This window comes from the organism of the source record quoted next, unplaced genomic scaffold (genome assembly GCF_019419815.1).
Source record: "Pyrus x bretschneideri cultivar Hongxiangsu unplaced genomic scaffold, Pyrus_bretschneideri_v1 Contig27, whole genome shotgun sequence".
NCBI lineage: Eukaryota > Viridiplantae > Streptophyta > Magnoliopsida > Rosales > Rosaceae > Pyrus > Pyrus x bretschneideri.
Genome location: NW_025999579.1, coordinates 4,452,254 through 4,466,662, shown reverse-complemented (window position 1 = coordinate 4,466,662; position 14,409 = coordinate 4,452,254). Strand labels below are relative to the sequence as shown.

The following is a 14,409-nucleotide window of genomic DNA, read 5'->3' as shown; positions in this document are numbered from 1 at the left end:
CTTAGAATGACATTCTTACCCCTCCCATATATGATCTCAAACAAAAATACAACTTTGCCCTTTTTTCAACAAAAAAATTAAATTAAAGGTTAAAAAACACAAATCCAAAAATTTCTTAGAACCCCTAAATTCGAATTTAAAAGCTCATTTAGAAGTACTTTTAAAATGATTAAAATTATTTTTGGTGAAATTTATTTTCTATTCCAAAAATACTTCTAATGTTTTTTTAGAAAAAAACACAAAATATATGTTGCATGTTTTCGTTTAGAAATGCTTTCAGAATTTAGTTTAATTTTACTAAAAATTAATTTTAAAAACATTTTTACAAAAAGTATTTTCGATCATTTTTAAAACATTTCCAAAACACGGTAATTTTGCGGGACCTGTGTATTTACAACATCGGATTACGACTCGTACACCCTCGAACTCCTCTCTCTTCCGCCCTTTCTCTCTCCTCTTCTCCTCTCTCTCTCCTTTTCTCCTCTCTCTCTCTTCTTCGCCCTTTAGCCTTCCTCTGATCTGAAACCAATCACACTCATATTCTCTCTTCCAACTCACAGGGATCTCTGTTTCTCCGAACCTTCCTCGCGATCTCCCCAAACCCTTATACGCTGCGTTTCGATCGTTTCTCTCCCAAAACCCATATCAACTTTGCTAGGGTTTCCGGGAACCCCCTAAAACCTATTCTTTTACCAGGCAAGTCATTATTTTTTAATTTTCTCGACAATTTTATGCTAATTTAGCCTGTTTGTTTCCCGAGAAAATAAAAGAAATAGAATTTATGTAAAAAGAGTGAAGGAGGATGAAATAAACTAGAATTTGCTGTTGAAAACTGTAATTTGCACGCTTAATCTGTTCTGGGATGTTCTTATTGTTTCACATGCTTCATTGCCCAACTAAGCGAATGCATTCGTCTGGTGGGATTCAGTGCTTTGTTGTTATATGTGTATATATATGTTTGTATATAGTTATTTGTTAATGAATCTTTACAGGTATATGCTTATCATTTGTTTCATTGGGTATTGAAGGATTTTTCGGATATTCATGGTTGTATAGATTCTTATTATAGTATTGTCCCATTGTTTACTACAAAGGTTTTCGAAATCAGGGATTTTTTGTTGTTAACTTGGTCTCACTTTAACAGTGCAGTACGTCTTTTGGAATGGAGAACTTGATAGGTTTAGTTTAGCGGTCGAAGCTATATAAAATGCTCAAACTCTAGTCGTGCTTTATTGTAAAAAGGGTCAAGATAAGAGAGTAACAAATTTTGTGGCCTAGCATTGATCGTACCGCTGAGCTTTACTTACGAATGATGAAGTTTGCGTCTTTTTGCTTTGTTGGAGCAAACACATGCACCTGAAGTAGCCATGTTGTACTTTTTGGTCGTAATCCTAAATCAGGAGTTTCGTTATGCAAATAAAAAAATGTTTCCAGTAAGCATGTAACATGAACTAGAAAACCTTCATAGAAGATATGTAAATTGGGTTCTTTGTGGCTTATTATGCCATTCGCTAACCCTACTAAAACTATGCTTTATTTGTTTACCTGGTTCAATGACTACAATGTCATGCTGATGGAATCTTCAATTGTCTCCTATTTTTCCAGGCTTTGAAAAATTGGCTTGAATGATCTTGTGGCAACTATTGAAACATGACATCAAGTATGTTGTTTGGGGACCGGAGGTATGAAAATCTGGCAACATTCACAATGTTTCAGCAATTGGAAATTGTTGGTTTAATTTTTCGTCTGATATTAGTTGATTTAAAGAAAAGCCATTGGGACTTTCGAGGAAAAAATGATTTACATACGGAGACAGACAAGCACATAGATATCAACATCCTTAGGTGGTTTTTTAATTCTGTCATTACTGTTGCAGGATTGGTTCCTCCAGAAGAAGTGGAATGACTGTTTTAGGGAAAGTTCCAAAACCTATAAACTTACCCAGTCAGAGGTATATTCTTCCTGCTAAACTGTCCTTAAGTCAGTTTATTTTGCTCCATTTTCTTTTAGCTAAAATTCTTTACCTGTCTTGGCTGTTCAAGGTTAGAAAATCATGGTGTGGACCCAAGTGTGGAAATCGTTCCCAAGTGAGTTATATATATATCTCTCTCTCTCTCTCTCTCTCTCGCTCTTGCTCTTGCTCTTTCCAATTCAATTTCTGTTGGAGTCGGTGTATGATATTTCATTGCTACTAGTGTACTAGTTCATCACCTAGGTCTTTCTTGATTTGAACTATTGTAGGGGTACCCCCAGTTGGGGCAGTAGATCATCTTCTGCATCAAATGCATGGGGTTCATCATCTTTGTCCCCAAAAGCTGATGGTGGCACTTCACCAAGCTATCTCAGTGGCCACTTTTCATCTGGAAGTGGTACTCGACCATCAACTGCTGGTAGCGACAAAGGGCATGAACCTTCTTCTAATGCATGGGGTTCAAACTCTAGGCCATCTTCGGCTTCTGGGGCCTTGACATCAAATCAGACAACACTGACCTCATTGCGTCCTCGCAGTGCAGACACAAGACCTGGTAGTTCACAGTTGTCAAGATTTGCTGAACACTCTGACCATCCAGTGGCATGGAGTGCTCCTGGGACGGCAGAAAAATTGGTATGGTCCTTCACTCATAACTTTGTGTTTGAATATGTATTACCAACAATTACTTGGTTGATAAAGCTTCCGACCAGAGAGTGATCACCCTGGAAACCTCTCATTCCAATTTAGATGGTTCAGTTGGAAACCTTTATAATGTTGATCTCAGTAGAAAATTCAACAATAGAAATGCTGATAAAACAATGAGATGTCAGAAAAATAGGAAGACCATAGCTAAAACATACAAGACTCACCTAACATCTGATTTGATGAAGATCGTATTCTTTTTAGCCTTTAGGCGTGTTTTTGCTAGCTAGATAGATGGTAGGTGAGTCTTGGATGTTTTGGCTATGGTCTTCATCAGATAAGGTGTTATCTTGGGTGGTGGGGTTTTTGATAAAAAAGCCCAGAAAGTGTCCTATATGCTATAAAGCATTGGAAAATCCATATGTCGGCAATATGCTGATTGGTATCTTTTGTTCTCACCCCTTTCATCTTCCATAATGAATGTTTATATATTTTGGCAACCCTTTGTATGGAAATAAATTTAATGATCATCCTGGTAATCCCCCAAACCAGAATTTACTACCATATATTGCTTCGATAATGTTAATGTTGCAATCCTTGATCTAGCCTTATGTTTGATTATGTGGATTGAATTTTCATCATATAACATGCTCATTCTTAACAGTATACAAATGCCAAGGTCCCAGTTTACTGAAAATTTCACCCTGGCTCTAGATTCAGTTTTAATCATGTTAACCATGTAGTTTCCAGTTTGTGCTAGTATGGTCTTTCTAGTCTTAGTTAAACCATGTTAACTTGTATTTTCCAATTTATGTCAACTTGGTCCCTTCATCGAATTCCGTTAGGCTTGTTGGACAACATGTCTTAAATCTTAAGTCTTAAGCATGATACTGGCTTTTCGTCCAGATCACACACAATCCAATCTGACTTTGTGAGCTATTTGCGGGTACTATCCCACCTCTTTATGCTGTTTCCACAAAAGCTCTTACACGTTGGAAAAATATGGTCATTTTGAGAAGTACTTCAGGATTTATTTTGCGGTTAAATATTTCAGGACTAAATAGCTACATTCTATATGTATTATTGCCAATTATTACTATTTTATTGGAAGCTTTGCACCCTTTAAAGAATATATGGGTTGTTATTAACTTGTTATGTGAAAAATTTATATATGGTGAGTGTTTCTTTCATCCACTCTGGCTAATGAAACTAGGCGCAGGGGAAAAATTGACTAAAAAAGAAGTGCAGGTTGACATTTTTTAAGTTCGCTTTTAGTGAGCAACATCGTAAGGGAAAATAATTTTAATTGTTAGGGGAGTTGAATTAAGGTAAAATAGGGTTAGGATTGAGGTTTTGCCCCTTATGCGTCACCCAATTCATTCCTAGGGGAGTCCAAGGTGGTTGAACACTGCCCCTGCTATTTTTATTCTCTTGCAGGGGTGTCTGCTATTTATCTGAACTTCTGAAGTAGGGGTGTTTTTTCGGAAGGATCAGATTGGAAACATTCCAATTTCCGTTCCAAAATTTTGTGATCGGATCAAATGACAATTTTCAAATTCAGAATTTTTAGCATATTCGGAAATATCGGAATCGGAATAATCTTTAGAAATTTCGGAACATAATTGGAAATTTATATATTTTTATATGTTTTTAATATTCTCTTAACTTTTTCGTACATGCAATTTATTGTTATTTGGTATATGCTTATGTATAAATTCAATTAATATTGTGATCTACTAGTTTGCATTTAATGCGTGTGTGTTTAATATAAAAACAATGAACAAAATTTATCCAAAACTAACAATAAAATACAAAAGTCCCATTACAAAATTTATATTTGAGTAAATACTATAAAAAATTTGATTTTTTTTTTTTTTTTATCGAAATAAGATTGGAACACTTAGGAAAAATTCAGAATCTCTAATTGCATTCCAATTTCCGTTCCAATTTTTCGGAAAATATTCGAATTCAGAATTGGGTAGTGCTATCCACACACCCATTTGTACTTCTTCTCACATACCCCTCTCAATTTTCGGCTGTTGATTGAATGAATTGAAGAAGATCAATGGCCAAAAATTAACAAGGGTGTGTGGGAGGTAAAAATGGGTAAATACACTTGCCTTCGGAATTTTCGGTTCGGATTTGGAAATTTACTGTCAGAATCGGAAGCACCATTCTAACTTGCAGCCCTAATCTGAAATCTATCTTTATTATCCACTGTTATACGTGCAGGGAGTGATGTCATCGAAGAATGATGGGTTTTCACTTACTTCTGGAGATTTTCCAACACTTGGTTCAGAAAAAGATAATCCTGGAAAGAGTGCCGAGCAGCAAGGTCTTATGCCTATATTTCACTTATATAATTTAAAAGTTGAAGACACTGTGTGCAAAGATTTTTTCAAATTTCACATGATAGTTAAGTTGGCATGCGGCATGCCACACATTGCATTACCTCATCTCACTGTTTTTGGCAGTGCCATCAGATTTTCATTAATTGATGTGGCAGTGATGTGTAAAATGCCATCTCATGTTTACAAAATATTTTTGCAAAACTTTACACCTAGCTTCAATTTTTGTTATTTTATTGTTTTTTCTAGCATGTCTGGAATAGCTGCCAATTTTTGTTATTCAAGTGTTTAAATACATTTTCCTTATTGCCAAAATAGAAAAAAATGACTACGCATATTTTCTTGAGCTCAAGTTTGTGTTTCCCTCAAGCAACTGTTTTACAGGATATGATATCATTAATGAGTACAAGTATGTTGTAGTGAACTTGATGTTCCATTTCGGTTTACTGAATGTTTTTGATCAATCATTATGACAGATCACAGTTCTTACAGTCGTCCAGGCTCTTCTATTGGTAGAGCGGCAAAAGAGACGACCGGGACTTCTGTAGTTGGTTTGTGCACATGCTCTTAATTCTAATGTGTTTTATTAGAATGTTTCAATATTGATCCTTTTATTGGTTAATGTCCATGGTTTCTCATTCGCTCATGTATATAAGTATGTGTTTGGTTTCCATATTTAGGCGAGGTTTCTGAAAATGCAAATGTGAAGAGTGGAACCACTAATTCATGGAAAAGAGAAAATCCCTCGTACAGTGAAGATGGAGGTAGACATGGTATGGATAAGTGGCAGGGAAATTCCCACCCTTACCCTAGTGCTAATGTTCCTCCCCAACACTATGATGGATGGCATGGTGGTCCAGTAAATAATCCACAAGGTGGTGTTTGGTACAGAGGACCTCCTGGAGCTCCCTATGGAGCTCTGGTCCCTCCTGGGGGCTTTCCAATGGAACCATTTCCATATTATCCTCCAGGACCTCCACAGATTCCACCTGCTGCTCTTGGCAATCAGCAATCCGTTCCTCCACCTGGAGCAGGACCAAGAGGACACCATCCTAAAAATGGAGATATGTACAGACCTCAGATGCAGGATACATATATTCGCCCTGTTATGCCAATTAGACCTGGCTTTTACCCTGGTGCAGTGGCCTTTGAGGGCTACTACAATTCTCCAATGGGTTACCGCAATCCAAATGAAAGAGATGTTCCATTTGTGGGAATGACAGCTGGTCCCCCTGTTTATAATAACTACCCTAGCCAAAGCGCTCATGGGCCTGCCAATTCTCATGGCAGACCCAGTGGGTATGGTCCTCCCAACCCAAAGGTGATGTCCGAGCAATTAGAACCTGGCCATCCACCTGATTCTTGCGGACCTTACAAAGTTCTTTTGAAGCAGCATGATGGTTGGGATAGAAGAAATGAGGAGCAAAGGAATGAGGGTACTGTCACAAGACTTTCAACTGATGCATCATCTCTTGTGAGGGAGGACGAACCAAGAACTTTGGCAGCAGAGAATGATTGGAGATCCGACCACAGAAAGGAGGGAGTGAGGGATCAAAGGAAAATTGTCAGTGAAGAAGCTGCTTCAAGGAAGTTTGACAACCAAGGAGCCTCTTCTGTTCCTAAGAAAGTGAAGTCTACTGAAAGTTTGGAACAAATAAACACAGTTGATGTCATTTCAGTGAAGAAATCAGGAACTGAAGCCTCTGGCATGCCAGAAGTTGCACAACCGCTCCAGGCTGCTGCGAAAGACTCCAGTCTGATTCAGAAAATAGAGGGATTAAATGCAAAGGCACGCGTTTCTGATGGACGAAGTGATACATCATCTGTGTCCAGTAGAGAGGAGCAGAAGAACAGATTCGAAGTCAATGCTAAAGCTAACATTTCAGTTAATGAACCTGTTAGTGGTGGTAGTGTAAATCTGGAAAGATCTCGTGTCCCTGAGAGCGTAAATCCTTCTCATGAAGTGGGCAGCGCAATTTCCATCTCCAGGTTTCTTGGCAACTTTTTAGTTTTCTCTGAGAATGTACATGTTATTCGAAATTACTGGAACGTGCTGATTTTCTGATGTACAGGCGACCCAATCATGCCATGCATGGTGGTAGATCAGATCATCATGGTAGAGGAAGGTTCAATAATCAAGAAGGTGAAGGGTGGTCAAAGAAATCCTTGGTTGAACCGACAACTGTGGTATCAACTGCACATTTGGAAATGCCTTCTAATGTTCATGTGCATGACCACCTTGTTTCAACGGAAGCAACTGAAAAGTCAGGGTCTTATCCACAAGGCAGACGTGAGGGGGAATCTGCCACACCAGTGGTTGATCCAAATGATTCTGAGGCACAGGTATACATTTTATTCATATTCTTGTTAGATTTTGTGTCAGAACTTTGCAGCTAACATCTCTTCTTACCAGCGTGCTAAGATGAGGGAATTAGCCAAGCAACGTACCAAACAGTTACAGGAGGAAGAGGAGGAACGGACAAGAAGGCAGATGGCCAAGGCTCGTGCAAAATTGGAAGAGTTGAATAGACGTACTCAGGTGGAGAGTTCAGATCAGAAGATTGAAAGTCACGCAAGTGGTGCCATCCAGATTAAGCAAGAAGTGTCTCAAACCTCGGGTGAACCACTAATTGGTGGCAGGAAATCAGCTTTAGGATTTAATCTGGATGGTTCTTCACTGATTAGCGAGGGTAACACTGGAAAAGCTGAAAAGTCAACTGTTCCATCAAGTGAGCTCCCTTCAGATACGCTAAAGAGTGTCTGCAAGGAACCTGTTCTGATGCATGATGAATCTGTACCCAAGCCGAAGGAGGTTATTGTTGCTAATGTCGTTCATCACAACAATGCTCCCCAGGCTCATGAAAGCAATACCACTAGGGTGAAGCAGGCCACTAAACAAAGGCATAACAATCAGTTAGAAAAGAAGCCTACTGGAAAGTTTACTTCCACCAGCACAGCTGATGCAACAAATTGTCAGACAGAGCCCATGGTTAATGTTCCCACATCGCTTGGAGTTGTACCAAATGAAACAGCCTCGAGCAGTGGGTCAAGCCTGACTGCTAATCCCAGTGCCATACTTGAGTCATCTTCTCATCTGAGAAAGAAAAACAACAGAATTGGCAAGAATAAGCACAAAACAGAGAGTACATCGACAGCTGCTGCTCTGACATCATCTACCTCAAAAGAAACAAATATTGCAAATGCCAATGTTGAAAGTGGAATGCCAAAGGTATCTGAGTTGGAGTTCGATCCTGCCTCAGTTCAGTCCCAGACCGTTCTTAGAGATGCATACCAGTCTTCTGAGCAACATTTGTCTCTATCTAATGAAGAATCTCAAGGTATAGGAAATAGCCAGTGGAAACCTCAGCATCCTCGCAGGGCGTCAAGGAATTCACAAGCTATTAAGCATTCAGAAAAGTTTCACAGCACTGATGCTGTTGTCTGGGCACCTGTGCGGTCACAGAACAAGGCTGATGTACCTGATGAAGCAATCCCCAAAAATGAAGTTGAGGTAGTTAGTGCTGTAAAACCCGAACGTAAAGTGCAAAATAATTCAAAAAATAAGAGGGCAGAAATGGAGAGGTATGTTCCAAAACCTGTAGCTAAAGAGATGGCGAATCAAGGAAGCACACAACGGCAAGTGGCCTCTGTAAACAATCTAACTGCAATAAATGAGACCATTGAGAGATCAGATTCTGGTCCTCAAGTTGCTGACAGTTCTCAACCTATTACTCTAACTATTGGAAAAGTGGGGATTGCCATAGAGTTGAAGCGTGGGAGTAGCAGAGAGAGTAAGCCCGTAGAAGCACATGGATCATGGAAGCAACGGGGGTCAACAGAATCAACTATCATGCATGGCTCGGAAGATGGACCGTCATATACTTCAAATGTTGGTCAGAGTGATAAAAATTCAGTCCTGCATCACCAACCCCAGAAGCCTGATGTTGTCTCAGAGAGAGAGCAACCAAAGAGTTATGATTGGAATGATTCTGACGGATGGAACATGCCCGAAGAGCCTGTTGCTGTTGCACCAGTCTCTGTTTCTGCAAAAGGCCAGGGAATTACCAGAAGAGGAAAACAGCATCCATTCAAGGGACACAAAACCATGGGAAATAATCATGATCTGGTTGATAAGAAAAATAGCAGAGTGGGGGATACCTACAAAAATAACAATCAATTTTCAGCCTCTGAAACGGGTCAAACAGACTTAGCTGCCGCTTCCAAAGAGAATCGAGCTGTTGGGGAACGTGCAGCGCCTCATTGGCAACCCAAATCTCAGGCACTTTCAGGCAATAGTCAAGAAGGAAATAGGGCCAATGGTGGTCAAAACATTGTTGTGGAAGTTGGTCGGACTTTCAAAAAGGAGACCAGTCCCCGAGGTGGGGTGCCACGTCCAGCAACACCTAACAAGGATAATACTGAATATGTGGCCCAGCGTCAACATGATCAGGTGACATCCGAGAGAAACAATGCAGGGGAAGGACATAATAAGAGAGAGAGGAAAGCCTCATTCAGGGGACTCCCCCGGTCTCCGAACCAGGGTCATGTTACCCCTGTTGAAACAGCTCCTGTTAGTATGGATGCTAGACAAGAGCAGCATTTTGACACAGGGTTCCGCAAGAATGGAAACCAAAACAACCGTTTTGGGAGAGGTCAAGAGTCTCGTGGGGATTGGAATTACTCGGGGCATGATAGTAGGCAGCACAAACCCCCTGCAAACCGGGAGAGACAGAGGCACAGTTCGCATTTTGAGTACCAGCCAGTTGGGCCATACAACAACAATAACAAATTTAACTATTCCGAGGAACCACGAGATGGTTCTTACAATACAGGTGGAAGAGTCAAGGAAAGCGGTCAGAGCCATCCACGACGTGGTGGGGGTAACTTCCATGGACGGCAAAGTGGCGCAGTCCGAGTAGATGAAGATATTGAGTAGTAGCTAGAAGGATTAAAGATGCTGAAGATAAGGTTTTCATCGAGTGAAACCCACTCTTTACCACTCAAGCATCGTTAGCACTGACCGATAGCATTCTCAGGTATTCCTTTAATTGGTCAAATTTACAACTGTGTTCATACATGTTACGTAGACAACTGACGGCTTCTGTCCACCGAGCAGGGCTTACGGCAAAGTAGACGGTGGCGGTTGGAGATAGTCGAACGTGTTGTATTTCTTAATTTTTTTGTTCATGTTTCAATTGAATCGGATATGAAACATTGTGACTTGGTCACCCCTTGTTTCCTATGGAACGCTTTTACATTTTTCTGCTTGTTCTGGCCCTTTTAGAGCGACTCCTCGACGAGTATGTTGTCTTTTGCTGCTGCAATGCAATGGTCAATCGGTTCTTTTTGTCTAAAATGGGACCTCCATATTGATAAAAGTTGAAAGGTGTTTAGGGTTTAACAACGTTTACCGCTCTACAAACTTTTGAGACCGGACTCCAACATCGGTATATACATTTACTTAATACATTCATCATTTAACGGTCGTATTTGATCAAACATGATATTCTCATTTTATCAAAATGCAAAATGTGAACCTTCCTATATTCCAAAAGTACCCATTAATTAGGACTAGAAGATGAGCACACGCTTTGTGTGTGAACAATTTCATTTTATTTTTTATTTTTTTATTAAAGAGTGTGATTAGTTTTTAAAATTTTTAAAAAGTGTATGAGACAACGATGATGAGATATCTTAATAAGGGCATATTTTTTTTAATATTACATAATTACCATTTTGCTCCCTTTATGTAAATATTATATATCAAAAGTGAGGGTAAAATAGAAAAAATGGGAATATGATTGTCATTTTCTCAAAATATACAAAATTACTATTTTGTCCTCCTTATCTAAGTATTGTGTATCAAAAGTGAGAAAAATTAGAAAAAAATGGTAAAAAGTTGGGTTCTCTTAATAGAATAGATAGATTTTAAAATAAAACAACTTAATTTTTTAAAAATTCAAACTAAAATATAAATAAAAATGACAAATAAATAATAAAATATAACAAATTGTCCCAGGCTCGAGCGTATGGTAAGAGATTAGTATCCTCCGCTCAAAGAAGCTAAACGAAACGGCCCAAGTCCAAACAAAGCGACCCGGTCCAAAGTCCTATTAGATTTTCATCTGCTTCCCTCCCCCTCCGGCTTCAGTTTCACCTTACCCTCCTCCGGTGTGCTTCATTATCCTCCACATTCCGCTGTTAAAAAATAAATTGAAAAATAAATAAATTAAAAATCCATATAAAACCCCTAAATTTCACCACAAAGAGTCCAAGACCTTCTTCCCCTTTTTCTTCTGTCTATCTCTTTCTTCTATCCACTCTCTATTTTTAGCAAATTTCAATTCGGAGAGCGGGACAAAGATAAAAGCAGTACTCTTTGCTATTTTTCCCAAATTTCAACAATTTTTGTCAGGGGAGGGAGGTTCATGGTAGGTTAGTATGAATTTATTCGTCAATTCTTCCGTTCTGAATTTCAATTCTTGCAATTTAATTGTTTTTGTTTAGTTAGGGTTTGATTTCTGAGCTTGGGGTTATTGGGTTGTTTGGTTCTTTGTAAATGGAGGAAATGGGAAGGAAACGAAGTATAAAGTTGTGAACTTTTCGTTGTTTTGGTGAAAATTGAGCTTCTTTTTGCTTTCTTTGGGTGGTTTAGTAGGTTTGGGAATCATTTGTTTGTTGGGTTGCTGAGAATTTTGAGGGCAAAGAGTTTTCAAGCTGTTGCTCAATTTTGTTTCTGGATTCCTTTGAATGTTTGTGTTTCTTTTGTCCGAATCTTCGTGCAGTACGCTAGCTTGAGATGAATTGGTGTTCTTGGTTTTGATTGTTGACTGTTTGTGATAAGTTTTTGAATTGTTTTTTGTTGGTGTTGAATTGTTCCTTCTGGTTTGCTTGCTGCAAGAGTTAGTGCTTATGTGTGGTTGTTAATGAAATTAGGCCCTGCTGAGTAAATGATTTGGTCGTTGAGGTGAAGACGATGGCTTTGGTTACCCATCAAATGCAGGTAATTTGATATTAAGAGTACCCTGAGTTGCGTATTACATTGTATCCGTTTAACGTATGAGAGAGATGATCCATGTTGAGGTTATGTCCCTTCACATGTTTTATGATTACTTGTTTTCAGTTTACCCCGCCAAGTTCTTGAATTTGGGATTTTGGTTTTCTGTTACTAGCTTTCTCTTTTTATGCTCATGTTTCTTTTTTTACTGTTGCATTTCAGGGTTCTTATGTGACTTATCCCTCTAGGCCTTTGTCATGGAGCAAAGGGATGAAGTTGAAGCAGTGTGTAACAACACATCAAATGGTCGGGAGGACAGAGAAGTGCTTTATGCTAAAGCGCAACCTTTGTTTAAGGTGGCAGTTTTTCCTGTATAAGTTTGTTATCTTGTTCTTTGTTCTATTTAATTTTCTTTAGATCTCCTACTAGCTGAACCGTGTGGTTGTCACTTTGCATTGAAATTCTTCTACTTGCACTTGTGGGAGCACATATGCACAATGAGGGAATGGACGCGCACACCCACATCCAGACCAAATACACATTTTTTATCATGTCCATTTAAATTCAGAGAACTTGTTTCACAGTGTAGGGGCTTCTCTCATGCGGGGACCAAAAGTTAAACCTTTCAAAGTTTCAGCCTTCAAGGGCAGTGCTCAGAATGATAAATCTGGAGGTAGAACAAATGGATCAAAGCTTCCCAAGAATTCGGTCAAACTAAAAGAGAATGAGGATACTATCACGGGATCTCCTCAGGCAAATGATATTCCTCTTTCTTATGCCTCTGAAGCAGATGAGAGAAATGCATCTTCCCCCGTCATTCATAATTTATTTAAGAAATGGTTGAGAATGCTTCGAACACAATCACCAAGTGAAGTAGAAGATGGGCTTTTGGGGGAAGAACCGCCTCCAATGGAGACATCAGAAACTAAGCATGAGATTCAAAACAAGGAAAATGATGGGATTCTATGGACGGTCTGGTGCAATTTTCTGGGTCTAAATGCTACAGTAAAGATACCCTTACTTATATTGTAAGTATAATTTGTGCTCTATCTCTCCATCTGCTGTCTGTTTTTTCAAGTCTGCGATTATTCTATTTAAATGAACTTCTGGTTTTATGCGGTTAACATGAGACGTCTTGGATTTATTTGCTTTTATCTTATAACATCATTTTAATTGGTCACTTAATATGCAGCATCCCCATGTACCTGGCAGTTAATATGATTCATGGGGCCGAAGTTTCAAAGGAGTTGACGCCTTTGTGGGTTTTAGGACCCCTCATTGTAGCACTCTACATCAAGATGCTTCAGTGGTTGTGTGCACTCTATGTTTTCAGCTTCAAGCAGACTGTTAAAATAATCAAGAATTTACCCACTTACTACATGGTGGCCTATACATACATTGCACGTGGGAAGCTTAAAGAGGAAATACGGACTCGTTTCTGGCAACCTTTACTGAACATTAAGAACTTAGACTACAAGAAATTATCCAGAAGAAAGCTGAAAGCACTGCAAGGGTTGATAATCGAGAGATACCTTGATTTCGTGGAATCAATATGGCCTTATTACTGCAGAACAATCAGATTCCTAAAGAGGGCTAATCTCATTTAGATGCACCTGAGGAATGTCTTCTGTGGGAGCAATGGCTGAAATCCGGAGTTGCTCCTGATGATGGTTTAGAAGTTTGAGTTTCTTTCGAGGAGCCAGCCGACCCCATTTTAGATCGGGGTTCTTGATGTCTAGCTAGCCGAGGATCATGACAAGCGGATTTGTCCGGTTTCTGTAATTTTTTTCGAGGCAGCATTCTTAATTTTTGGATGAGATCCCAATTATTTTGTTTCTGTACTGTATTCAGCTGCCACGAATGTTTTTTCTTGAAATTCCAAATTGAGAAAGTATTTTCAACTTCTGTAGCAAGTCACTTGCTTTCTGGGGTTTGGATGTTATCGAACTTGTTCTTTTCTTTCAGTGCTATGGCAGCTAGTCTGAGAACCATCATGCATCTCACTTTAAATCTTCTGCATTCTTCCCCCTATCCTCTCTTCCTCTTCTTCCTTGGAAAATCGATTAGGGTTAGGGCCGGATCCAGTCCTACAACTCCGTTGTTGGAAGAGATAAAAGTATGGTCGGGATTGATACTCGGATGAGAATCAATCATATTATGTGACTGTCACACTTAAACAAAACAAAAAAAAAAAAAAAAAAAAAAAAATTCAATACCATATTAGGCTTGGAAATTTGACTTAAAGAGACTGCAAGAACATAAATAAAGGTTTCTCTTGGGATATCTTGTGTAGAAACACTTATAAGCACTTTTTTCAGAAGTGATTTTATTATGGACAAGATAAAATCTTTAATAAAAAATCATGTGTTTTCTGAATAAATATTATTAATTTTTTTGCCGAACGCAACCTGAAACATTTTAATTATAACTTTGCGTTTTTTCAGAAATAG

At 38.9% G+C, this 14,409-nt stretch overlaps 2 protein-coding genes across 5 annotated transcripts; both read left to right on the top strand.

Moving 5' to 3' along the window:
* Positions 1-507: 507 nt before the first annotated feature.
* LOC103952977 (protein MODIFIER OF SNC1 1-like) lies at positions 508-10,221 on the top strand. Of its 2 annotated transcripts, XR_007259658.1 has the most exons (11): positions 508-696; positions 1,606-1,682; positions 1,877-1,951; positions 2,043-2,087; positions 2,242-2,605; positions 4,847-4,949; positions 5,439-5,513; positions 5,643-6,951; positions 7,035-7,305; positions 7,376-9,998; positions 10,079-10,221. XR_007259658.1 is itself a non-coding variant. In XM_048587607.1 (10 exons), exons 2-10 carry the CDS (start codon positions 1,651-1,653, stop codon positions 9,896-9,898), a joined length of 4,797 nt encoding a protein of 1,598 aa, XP_048443564.1. In that variant the 5' UTR covers positions 508-696; positions 1,606-1,650; the 3' UTR covers positions 9,899-10,221. The 2 variants fall into 2 exon arrangements, 1 of the variants encoding a protein (XP_048443564.1); XM_048587607.1 differs by having other exon boundaries at positions 7,376-10,221.
* Positions 10,222-11,227: 1,006 nt separating this feature from the next.
* LOC125478933 lies at positions 11,228-13,923 on the top strand. Of its 3 annotated transcripts, none has more exons than XM_048587825.1 (5): positions 11,228-11,397; positions 11,899-11,965; positions 12,182-12,315; positions 12,549-12,987; positions 13,152-13,923. In XM_048587825.1, exons 4-5 carry the CDS (start codon positions 12,560-12,562, stop codon positions 13,564-13,566), a joined length of 843 nt encoding a protein of 280 aa, XP_048443782.1. In that variant the 5' UTR covers positions 11,228-11,397; positions 11,899-11,965; positions 12,182-12,315; positions 12,549-12,559; the 3' UTR covers positions 13,567-13,923. The 3 variants fall into 3 exon arrangements, with proteins under 3 accessions (XP_048443782.1, XP_048443781.1, XP_048443780.1); XM_048587824.1 differs by having other exon boundaries at positions 11,229-11,393; positions 12,544-12,987; XM_048587823.1 differs by having other exon boundaries at positions 11,230-11,397; positions 12,544-12,987.
* Positions 13,924-14,409: the final 486 nt, after the last annotated feature.

Coding starts and splice junctions, on each gene's coding strand:
- LOC103952977 (XM_048587607.1), top strand. CDS start 1,651: ATGACATCAAGTATGTTGTTTGGGGACCGGAG. Junction 1,952..2,042: donor ATAAACTTACCCAGTCAGAG/GTATATTCTTCC, acceptor TGGCTGTTCAAG/GTTAGAAAATCATGGTGTGG. Junction 2,088..2,241: donor AGTGTGGAAATCGTTCCCAA/GTGAGTTATATA, acceptor GAACTATTGTAG/GGGTACCCCCAGTTGGGGCA.
- LOC125478933 (XM_048587824.1), top strand. CDS start 11,939: ATGGCTTTGGTTACCCATCAAATGCAG. Junction 11,966..12,181: donor TGGTTACCCATCAAATGCAG/GTAATTTGATAT, acceptor GTTGCATTTCAG/GGTTCTTATGTGACTTATCC. Junction 12,316..12,543: donor AAGCGCAACCTTTGTTTAAG/GTGGCAGTTTTT, acceptor CTTGTTTCACAG/TGTAGGGGCTTCTCTCATGC.